General features: G+C 36.1%; 1 protein-coding gene across 1 annotated transcript in view; it reads right to left on the bottom strand.

Annotated features, from left to right (window-relative positions):
* Window positions 1–1,156: 1,156 nt before the first annotated feature.
* Window positions 1,157–12,339, bottom strand: part of LOC123534029 (methylcrotonoyl-CoA carboxylase subunit alpha, mitochondrial-like) — a 33,610-nt gene continuing 22,427 nt past the window's right edge. The window contains exons 14-16 of the mRNA XM_053520095.1: window positions 4,630–4,817; window positions 3,385–3,564; window positions 1,157–1,668 (exon numbers count right to left, since the gene is read on the bottom strand). Of these exons, the coding sequence (XP_053376070.1) occupies window positions 1,525–1,668; window positions 3,385–3,564; window positions 4,630–4,817 (512 nt within the window). The 3' untranslated portion in view covers window positions 1,157–1,524. The remainder of the gene's footprint in view (window positions 1,669–3,384; window positions 3,565–4,629; window positions 4,818–12,339) is intronic.

The following is a 12,339-nucleotide window of genomic DNA, read 5'->3' as shown; positions in this document are numbered from 1 at the left end:
GATTGCATATGCAGACTGTATGTACATAGTATGTTAACAAGAAACATATTCCCATAACTCTGCAATTTTTGTCGCTGAAAGAACCTAACATGCCCCATGCACAACTACTGTTGTTACTGATCACTTGTGTGAAGTTTCATTAAATTGTGTCAAGGGGATGAGGAGAGATGGTGTGCACAAGATTGTGTCTATGTATATAGTATAGTAACAAAAAAATAAAGTCCCATAACTCTACAATTTTTTTTCTGAAAGAACCTAACATGCCCCATGCACAACTACTGTTGTTACTGATCACTTGTGTGAAGTTTCATTAAATTGTGTCAAGGGGATGAGGAGAGATGGTGCGCACAAGATTGTGTCTATGTATATAGTATAGTAACAAAAAACGAAGTCCCATAACTCTGCAATTTTTTTTTCTAAAAGAACCTAACATGCCCCATGCACAACTACTGTTGGTACTGATCACTTGTGTGAAGTTTCATTAAATTCTGTCAAGGGGATAAGGAGAGATGGTGCGCACAAGATTGTGTCTATGTATATAGTATAGTAACAAAAAAACAAAGTCCCATAACTCTGCAATTTTTTTTTTCTAAAAGAACCTAACATGCCCCATGCACAACTACTGTTGGTACTGATCACTTGTGTGAAGTTTCATTAAATTCTGTCAAGGGGATAAGGAGAGATGGTGCGCACAAGATTGCGTCTACGGGCAGACGGCCAGACAGACAGACGGACAGACAGACAGACAGACAAACTGAAACCAGTATACCCCCCCTTACAACTTTGTTGTCGGGGGGTACAAAAATTTCTAAGTCGAAAAGGGCTTAATTTTGTAAAAAAGCAAAATAGAGTCATGGAGCCTGTGCAATGTAAGTCAGTTTATCACAGTGAATAAATGTGTGAAGTTTCATTCATTCCCATAAGTGGTTACTGAGACACCAGCTTACATACAAAAACTTAACCAAATCGGGACGCCGACGCAGACGCATGGGCGAGTCCAATAGCTCTACCTATTCTTTGAATAGTCGAGCTAAAAATGCTGATACAGGATGATGGGCCCTGCATGACTCCTAGGCTATCCATTTATACTAGTAGCTCATCCTAAACCCATGGCACAGATGAGCTTAAAAGAGGTAAATAACTAACACATGAAAGATTAAGTAGTTATATACATGTACTTTATTTTTTGGTAATAAATAATAGTAGCACTTTTGTAGAATTTCAAATTTACAAATCAACTCTACACAGTACTATGTAGCTAAAAATGCATAGGAAACTGTTGTTATCGTCATTTACAAACACAGCCATGCCTCTTCAAGGGTCTTTAAACTTCCTTTCAAACCATTTTAAAATGGCATGTGAAGTGGTCACTGATATGTAACAAAAAACACACAATTTGTTACAGCTGCTGTTCAGCTGAACTGAAAAATGTAATCACATAACTTTAATCTCTATACTGGTTTTAAGTCCAAAATCCATTCTGATTGGTCAGTCTATTTAAAGTCTGAAATCCATTCTGATTGGTCAGTCTGTGTTACTGTCATCTGCTGATTGGCCCTCTGACTGATCTTCTTTGAAATGAACAAGAGCAACACCTTTTTGCACAGTATCACCAACTTTATAGAATACTGACTCTACAACACCTGACTTTGGAGCCCTTATAACATACTGAAAGAGAAAATAGTAGTTGCTAAATTCCAGCTTTATCATTATATGTCCAGCCTAAGTTTTACCTTCTCTGAAAATCCAATTTTCAATTTTTTATATACAGGATATTACATTAGTGTCTTTTCACACTGGCGCCAGACCAGAAAGAAAATGCCTCTGTACATGTTATACCCTACCCCTAGGTATTCTATAAGAACCATGGTCATGAAGGGGAAAATATACTAACCCGTTTCAATTGCGCATTTCATACCTAAAGCACGCAGTTTGGTAAATGTGTACTAAAGATATCAAACAAGTGGTAATTTATCTTTACCGGACACATTTCTTCAATACTTCTTATCTTACAAAAACAACGCGTAGTTTATAGTTTTTTCATGTTACACAAAAAACTTGCTTGACCTTCCCTGGTGAAGTTCCGTTCTAGATTACGAAACCATTCTGACTGGCTCTTGTGAAAATGTGTGTCAATCGTCATTTTACTACACATGTTCGCTAATATGTGGAAATGCAGCATAAATGTGCAAAATGAATAAAATAAACAGAACAGATGTAGACCAATGTATGATTTCAAATTAAAAATCATATACAAGATGAGTTTCTTTCATAATCTCGAGTTTTAGTGTAAAACTGTGATTTTTTAAAATTCTGTTTTTAGTTGTTTACGGGTTAGTATATTTTCCCATTCATGACCATGGTTCTTATAGAATACCTAGGGGTAAGGTATAACATGTACAGAGGCATTTTCTTTCTTTTCTGGTGCCAGTGTCTTTTCATACTGAATTAATATAAAGAGTTAAATAAAATAATAAAATGCAAGGCTCTACCGAGCATTTTATCAATTTTATTCAATGAGTTTAATAAATTCAATGTGGAAAGACACAAATGTAACATTTTTTTTATCACATTTAAGCTTTTCCTGCTGAAACATCAAGATTTCTTCTTTTCGACCAACGTCTTCTATACCTAACACAATGTCAACATCAAAGCTTTATTACAAAAGTGTAATACCAAATTTATGTAATGGCTTCATTTCACTTCCACGACGTCAGTCATGTGATAAATTATTTTTTGGTGATTGCACTAATAACATGTATGGCCCTGCAATATCAATTGCAGTATTGTTAACAGTCCTTAAATTTTGGTTTTATATACTGTACAGGGGTTTGGATTTGCTGGCTCATTTTTTACACTATTTCTTTTTTTTCAAACTGGCCTGGTTCACAGCTTGTTAAATTTGTGCATTTTCATTAAAGACTTAAAAAATATTTTTGCGTGGAATTTTATTTGCCAACAAACGCATTTTGACTGCATTGCTATTTTTCTGTACATGTTCTTCAAATGACATCACCATATTCAGACATTTTGAAAAAAATGTTTTGAATAACTAAATACACTGTGGATTACTAGTTTTCTTCATAAATATTATAATTAAAACACACTTACTGACTGGCTTCATAGTCAAACCTCAAAACTATTGCCCAAGGTTCAAGACATTTTAGAAATCAATTTCGGTAAATAATGAACATTATCCATTCCATTTCTAGCAGAAACTGTACAGCAATAGTGTTAATTTACTTACCTACTTACTTACTTACTTACTTACTTACTTACTTACATAGAATAAGTGAAAGAAAATATCCAGTATTTCAGTACATTACATTAAATCTGTATTACTGCTTTCAGCTTAAAAAACACACAGAAAATTTATGACTTTACCTCCATTTTCATAGCTATCATAATGACTAGGGGGTCTCCTTTTTCCACCTGAGCCCCAGGGGTTACAGTGACCTTCTCTATGACCCCTGGCATCGGAGAAACAGCATCACCTAAGCCACCAGCATCAGCAGTGGATAACATAAACTTTGGTATAGGTAGCTTCAACTCATGTTGACCTTCCTGAATAAAAGGTATCATTTAAGCTAAATAAAACAAAAAAAAACACCAGATTAAATTTAAACATGCACTTTCTGAAAAGCATGCAGAAGAACAAGAGTCAAAATTGTTTCTTCTAGGTCTAGTCAAGTTTACTAATTCCTGATCCAAAACAATGTAGAATACAAGAATATTGAAAAAACAAACTTCAACAATAACTGTTTTTGCTGTACATCAGATTTTAAATGGTTCTATTTTTTTTTTGGTGGGGGGGGGGGGGGGGGGGGGGGGGGGGGGGCTTTGAACAGATTTCTTTCAGATTTCAGTGCTAAAACAACATGATCACAATTATTGTACTTTATCATGAACACTTAGTTCACATTCCACAATCCAACATTATGTCTCATTTTCTTAACAACTGAGAGTATTTTTCTTTCATGACCTATGAAACAGAGTATTCCATATGAAGTACTAGTGTATGAAATTTCATCTCACATTGCTTGTCTAATATCAGTCACAAAGCTCTTTATTTTACCAGGTCTTTTAAGTCTGATCCTAATTTATGCTTAAGTTCATTAAATTTATTTATCATATATTCAGTATCAGAAAGCTGTGATATTTAAAAAAATCAAAATTTACACTTGATGACATTAATGCTTTATGGCTTCACCATATGTTGTGTGGATTGCTTCAAATAATTAATAATTAGTTAGATTAAATGCTTGAAATGGTGACAAAATAAGTCAAGTCAGCCAATTAAGCTGTGGTTATGAAATCCCATTCTCAGTCTAAATACAAAACAGAACCTCTCATTTTTGCATAAAATCTCTAACCTTGGTTGGGATTTCTTCAATGGTTTGGTAGATTCATGACCACTTTTATTTCATTTGATTTTAATGTAGTACTACATGTAGGTTTGATAAAGAATTAGAGGCTTAAATCTTATAGAGATTGTCAGCATTAATCAAAATAATCAAGGCAACTAATTTTGTGTTGTACCCTTAGGCATTTTTATGGTTCCCTATTTTAGTTCAGGCTCCCTTCCTTTAAAGATCATATAATATATTGCTAAATATGTAAATATCTTACCGATGTGAACAAATGTAGAGAGTTTCCCACATTTACAACACAAGCCTGTGTCTTCACACCATCTATGACAGTTAAAATATTTGTTCTATCCTCTGACTGTTTTAAACTAGCAGATACTGTGTAGCTTTGACCGGCAAAGTTAACAGTGTATGTTGCATCCAAATTTGTTATTACTTCTATCTTCAACTCTGGAAAAAAATCACACATTGTCATGTTTTAACAGTGCTTATTTATTTAAATTCACAAATCTGTTCAAACAGCCATAACTTTTCCTGTGGCTCCTGTCATACTTTCTGTGACAAAAAAGAACACTATACTTTACTGTCAGTTGGGGAAGCTTCCCATTTTGGAAGTCAACCACTGGGTTTTTCCCTACTTCCTGAACAGGAAACTTGATACTAAATATAGTAACCTGCTTCCAGCTCGGGAAAGAAAATCACCCTTTTTTAACTTGTTTAATTCAAAAGACCCATTGCATAAGAATATGCATGGTATCATTAAATGTAATATACCGTTGTAAACTTGAGAAATACAGTCAAACTTGTGCTAGCAACCACCTGTGAATAGCGACCACCTGTCGAGAACGACCAGTCTCTGGTCCCCCCGTAGAAAAATGCTCATAAAAAGGCTGTGAATAGCGACCACCTGGCGACCGCGACCAGCAACCGGTCTAATTCATTCCCAACGGTCATATTTGCCCCCCAAATAACGACCAAGCTGGACCTTTCCGGCATGAAAATATTTGAAATCCGCCAAATTTTCACGACTTTCGTATTATAGCAAACATAATAATTACTGCTTGACTGAAAATTTGCAAGTTTGTACCGGCCGAATTAATACATAGAACATAAAGACAGCAAGAAGCTGAAAAACAAGAGCTGTCGGAGGACAGCAACGCTCGACTATTTAACAGCCTTGTCGCTTGAATGAATAAGAAAGTCGAAAAAGGGACATAATTTAGTAAAAAAGTAAAATAGGGTTATGGAACCTGCAAAGTGCTTATCAGCTCATGACAGTGGACAAGTGTATGAAGTTTCAATCCATTCCCATTAGTGGGTACTGAGATACCAGCTTACATATAAGAATTTAACCCAAAAACTCCTAAGTTGAAAAAGGGGCATAATTTTGTAAAATGCAAAGTTGAGTTATTGATCCTTTGCACTGCATGTCAAATCATGACAGTGAACTAGTGTGTGAAGTTTCAATCCTTTCCCAAAAGTTGATACTGAGATACCAGCTTACATACAAAAACTTAACCAAAAATATCTATGTTGAAAAAGGGGCATAATTTTGTAAAAAAGCAAAATAAAGTTATGGGACCTGCTTTGTGCATGTCAAATCATGACAGTGAACAAGTGTGTGAAGTTTCAATCCATTCCCATTAGTGAGTACTGAGATATCAGCTTACATACAAAACCTTAACCAAAAAATTCTAAGTCTAAAAAGGGGCATAATTTTGTAAAAAAGCAAAACAGAGTTATGGAACCTGTGCAATTTAAGTCAGTTTATCACAGTAAAATAAGTGTGTGAAGTTTCAATCCATTCCCACAAGTGGTTACTGAGATACCAGCTTACATACAAAACCTTAACCAAATCGGGACGCAGACGCAGACGCGGACACGGACGCGGACGCCTACGCATGGGCGAGTCCAATAGCTCTACTATTCTATGAATAGTCGAGCTAAAAACATTTTATCAGCATGATAATGGCTAACTGAGAAGTGACCCATCCCCCCGAATAAAGGTTTCACTGTATGTCTAAATTTCTGATGTTCAATTTTTTGTTAAATATCCAAAATTATTAAATACTGAAATTACTTAATTTCAAACTTTCCTGAATTGGAAACTTAACTTCCCGATCTGGAAGCTCATTATATAGATTTATATTGAACTGTTTCATACTTGCTGAGTGCTTAAGTTACACAAAAATACTAATAAATCACTTTTTAATTAACATTGCCCTGCTTCAATGTTGCTAAAACAAAATAATATTTCTAGATGCTTCAACACTTACTTCTTAAAAATACACAGTTTATACTTATATACATGCAGTTCTTGTTTTAAATTTTATATTGCTTAAAATTGCTTAAAATTTTACTGGCCCAAAATAATTTTTTGGCAGTAGTATGCATCATTAAAAGCTTCATATGGACCTGAACAAAAACCTAAAAGGAATTTTCTGAGAGGAAAGGGGGTCATAATTCAGACTGAATGCAAATCAATGTAAAAATACATACCTGTGTTTCCCAATTAGGAAGTAACATTTCCTGTTCGGAAAACTTTGAAATTAAGAAATATAGAAGTTCAATAAAATTTTGTTAAAACAGTAAAAAAAATCTGATGGTAGAAATTTAGATAAAGAATCTATGTTTACATTGGCATATTTCATTTAATGACACCCTGAATACTCTTATGTGCCAGAACTTTTGATGAAAACAAGTAAAAACTAGAATGTGTCTGTAGGACACAGGGTATGCCCCCACTGATACATTTGTCACAAATAAGGGGAAATAATTCAAATGTTTGCAGTCTTAGAGCCTCAAAAAACAAGAGCTGTCCATAAGACAGCCAAGCTCGACTATTCGAAATATTGTCACAGAAGCTGGAAATTATTACCCAAAATGTTAAATATCAAAAGAGTTTTAAGTTCAAAAGGGGACATATCAGAGTTATGGGACTTGATGCTATCAACTAGTTTTATAACCCCGAAGAAACATGTTAAGTTTCAATTCAATATCTGCATTAGTTTTGGGGATAGTAACTTGCATGTAAAACTTTAACCAGAATTTTCTAAGTCCAAAAGGGGGCATAATTTGCTCAAAATACATGTTAAGAGTTATGGAACTTGACCCAGTGAGGTAGGTAATTGATCTAGAAAAAGAATAAATAAGTTCCAAATCTATATGCCTTTTAGTAATAGCTGTATGTACTTGCACGCAAAACTTTAACCAGAATTTTCTAAGTCCAAAAGGGGGCATAATTTGGCCAAAATACATGCCAGAGTTATGGGACTTGACCCAGTGAGGTAGGTAATTGATCTAGAAAAAGAAAAAATAAGTTTCAAATCTATATGCCTTTTAGTAATAGCTGTATGTACTTGCACGCAAAACTTTAACCAGAATTTTCTAAGTCCAAAAGGGGGCATAATTTGGCCAAAATACATGCCAGAGTTATGGGACTTGACCCAGTGAGGTAGGTAATTGATCTAGAAAAAGAAAAAATAAGTTTCAAATCTATATGCCTTTTAGTAATAGCTGTATGTACTTGCACGCAAAACTTTAACCAGAATTTTCTAAGTCCAAAAGGGGGCATAATTTGGCCAAAATGAAGGTCAGAGTTATGGGACTTGGTGCTATCAACTAGTTTTATAACCCCGAAGACACATGTGAAGTTTCAATTCAATATCTGCATTAGTTTTGGAGATAGTAACTTGCATGTAAAACTTTAACCAGAATTTTCTAAGTCCAAAAGGGGGCATAATTTGCTCAAAATACATGTTAGAGTTATGGAACTTGACCCAGTGAGGTTGGTTATTGACCTAGAAAAAGAATAAATAAGTTTCAAAGCTATATGCCTTTAAATGATAGCTGTATGTACTTGCATGCAAAAACTTAACCAAGGTGTGACGCCGACGCCGACGCCAGGGTGAGTAGAATAGCTAGACTATTCTTCGAATAGTCGAGCTAAAAATTATGACAAGGATTCATTATTCTATACCATATACATTTTGAGCTATGAGCATGACAAACAAAAAATCCACTATTTTGGCTATTTCAAGGGCCATAACTCTGTAACAAACGCTAAAATTCTCAAGAAGAATGCCAAGTGTGCAAGGTCACATTATGATAAAGACTCAAGCAAGGTTTCCTGAATTTACGTTTAATACTTTCTGAGTGAGGCATATAATTAGGTGAAAAAGTGCATTTTTGACTATTTCAGGGGACATAACTCTGGAAATAGGAGGCAGACCCAGATGAAAAATAGTAGGTGCACAAGTTCATATCACGATAAAGACTCGTGCAAGGTTTCATCAATTTATATCAAATACTTTTTGAGCTAGGCGTGTCACAAGGTGAAAATGTGCATTTTTGACTATTTCAGGGGCCATAACTCTAGAAATAGGGTGCGGACCCAGACTGAAAATAGGAGATGCGCAAGTTCATATCATGAATAAGACTCATGCAAGGTTTCATGAATCTATATCAAATACTTTTTGAGCTAGGCGTGTCACAAGGTGAAAATGTGCATTTTTGACTATTTCTAGGGCCATAACTCTAAAATTAGGGGGCGGAGCCAGACGAAAAAAAAATAGAAGGTGCGCAAATTCATATCATGATAAAGACTCATGCAAGGTTTCATCAATTTATATCAAATACTTTTTGAGCTAGGCACGTCACAAACTTTGGACGGATGCACGGACACACGGATGGAAGGACGGACGTTTACATATGGATACTTATGTGGCTACTCTTTTGTTCTCTCTATTGTTCTTTTAGCCACGTAAGAGAAAAATAGCCACATAAAAGCCTTACGGAATGAATGACATCAAAGAAAAAGTACAGTTACCTATTGTTCCTATAGCCACCTAAGTATGCAAATGTGAGCTCGGACAGACGGATGCATGGACAAGAGCAAATCTATATGCCCCCACCACTCATTGTGGGGGGGGGGGGGGGGGGCACAAAAATGATAACTCTACTTCCAGAACAAGAAACAAGTAACTATATTTAGTAACAAGTTTCCCATTTGGGAATTAGGGAAAACCATGCATTGATTTTCTAAACGAGAAGTTTTCCCTACTGACTGTAAGTGTAATTACACTATTCCCATATATCACCTCATAAGAAACCTGGCTTACTTAAAAGTAAAAACTTTTCATAGAAATCGGACTTAAGTATGTCCACGTCTCATTGAACGCTGCATTTAAAATCATTAATTGGGGCCTCATGGCTGAGTGGTTAAGGTTGCTGACTTCAAATCACTTGCCCCTCACTGATGTGGGTTCAAGCCTCACTCAGGGTGCTAAATTCTTCATGTGAGGAAGCCATCCAGCTGGCTTAAGGAAGGTCAGTGGTTCTTGCCTGGTACCCGTGAGGAAATAATGTACGGAAGGGCACCAGGGCTCTTCCTCCACCATCAAAGCTGGAAAGTTGTCATATGACCTATAACTGTGTCTGTGCGACGTTAAATCCAACAAGAAGGCCCTGAAGGCCCTGTATCGCTCACCTGACCTAATTCTAACCCCTGATAACTAGCTTTTCCTTTGATTTGACCTTGTGACCTAGTTTTTTGACCCCACATGACCCAGATTTGACCTAGGCCTAAAGATCATAAAAATTAACATTCTGACCAAGTTTCATGAAGATTAAGTCATAAATGTGGCCTCTAGATTGTTAACAAGCTTTACCTTTAATTTGACCTTGCAACCTAGTTTTTGACCCCACCTGACCCAGATTGGAACTTGACCTTAAGATCATTAAGATTAACATTCTGACCAAGTTTCATTAGGACATGATCATAAATGTGGTCTCTAGAGTGTTAACTAGCTTTCTTTGATTTGACCTGGTGACCTAGTTTTTGATCCCACATGACCCAGATTCCAAACTGACCTAAAGACCATCAAGATTAACATTCTGACAAAGTTTCATGAAGAAACAGTCACAAATGTGACCTCTAAAGTGTTAACAAGCTTTTCCTTTAATTTGACCTGGTGACCTAGACCCCACATGACCCAGATTTGAATTTGACCCAGAGGTCATCAAGACAAACATTCTGATCAATTCTCATGAGTTTCAAACATAAAATTAGGTCTCTAGAGTGTCAACAAGCTTTACCTTTGATTTGACCTGGTGAACTAGTTTTTGACCCCACCTGACCCAGATTTGATCTTGACCTAAAGATCATCAAGATTAACATTCTGACCAAGTTTCATAGAGATATTGTCATAAATGTGGCCTCTAGAGTGTTAAGTACCTTTTCCTTTGATATAACCTGGTGACCTAGATTTTGACCCCATCTGATCCAGATTTGAACATAACCTAAAGATCATCAAGATTAACATTCTGACCAAGTTTCATTAAGATATGGTCATAAATGTGGCTTCTAGAGTGTAAACGAGCTTTCCCTTTGATTTGACCTGGTGACCTAGTTTTATAACCCCACATGACCCAGATTCGAACTTGGCCTAAAGATCAACAAGATTAACACTCTGACCAAGTTTCATTAAGATATGGTCATAAATGTGGCCTCAGGAGTGTTAACGAGATTTTCCTTTGATCTGACCTGAAGACCTAGATTCTGAAGCCATCATACCTAGATTTAAACTTGACCTAAAGATCATTAAGATTAACATTCTGACCAAGTTTCATTAAGATACGGTCATAAATGTGGCCTCTAGAGTGTTAACAAGCTTTTCTTTAGATTTGACCTAGTGACCTACTTTTTGACCCCAGATGACCCAATATCGAAATCATCCAAGATTTTATTGAGAGTAACATTCAGACCAAGTTTAATCAAGATTGGACCAAAATTGTGACCTCTAGAGTGTTAACAAGCTGTTCCTTTGATTTGACCTGGTGACCTAGTTTTTGATCCCAGATGACCCAATATCGAACTTCTCCAAGACTTTATTAAAGGTAACATTCTGACAAAGTTTCACTAAGCTTGGGCCAAAATTGTGACCTCTAGAGTGTTAACAGTCAAATTGTTGACGACGACGGACGTACAACGGACACAGGGCGATCACAAAAACTCACCTTGAGCACTTTGTGCTCAGGTGAGCTAACAAAACAAACAAACAAACATTAATTGGCAACAAAATTCATTCTGTTTGGACAAAAGTCTCTGGAAATTGCAAAGAGGTAATCTTTAACCCTATTTGGCAATAATTACACCATTCAAAAACATGAAAAGGGAAATGTTCATGGTCTATACTCTATGCAGCATTTAATAAATGTTTCAATGTGTCTGAAAGGGAGGATGGACCGTAACTGAACTTAAACATTGACTGACTTTTCATTGACTAATTACAGTGAAACTTGTATATGAAGACTATGCTTGGAAAAGCCAAAATATTTCCTTTATCTGCTGGTGGTCTTTATAAATATGATCAAAATCACATTTGAGCCGCACCATGAATAAACCAACATAATGCTTTTTCGACCAGCATGGATCCAGACCAGCCTGCGCATACAGCCTGTGCTTCCGCGCAGTCTGGTCAGGATCCATGCTGTTTGCTCTAAGAGCCTTTTGCAATTAGAGAAACTGTTAGCGAACAGCATGGATCCTGACCAGACTGCGCAGATGCGCAAGCTAGTCTGGATCCATGCTGGTCGCAAATGCAATATGTTTGAAACAATTTGAACAATTACGGTAGACAGTACAACTCTGATATCATACGCCAAGTATCAAGGCTCTAGCTATTATTGATTCAAAGTTAAAGATTTTCAAAGTTTCTTATTGTAAGCCTACAGTAAGTACATATCACACACAGGGGTGTGGCCATTTCTTACCTTAGGGCAATAATTTGGTTAATTATGGTAAAGAGTCAAAACCCTTATATCACATGCCAAATATCAAAGCTCCAGAGAAAAATATTTTTAAAGTGTGATAGCTGAAAACCTATTTTTAAACAAAAACACCCATATGTTCAATGAACTGGAACAATGCAAGGCTACCCAGAGATCAACTGTGTAAAGTTTCATCAAAATC

The sequence above is a fragment of the Mercenaria mercenaria genome, chromosome 12 (assembly GCF_021730395.1).
Source record: "Mercenaria mercenaria strain notata chromosome 12, MADL_Memer_1, whole genome shotgun sequence".
NCBI classification, from domain to species: Eukaryota; Metazoa; Mollusca; class Bivalvia; order Venerida; family Veneridae; genus Mercenaria; species Mercenaria mercenaria.
The sequence above is the reverse complement of the archived record's forward strand: the minus strand, read 5'-3'. Positions and strand labels throughout refer to the sequence as shown.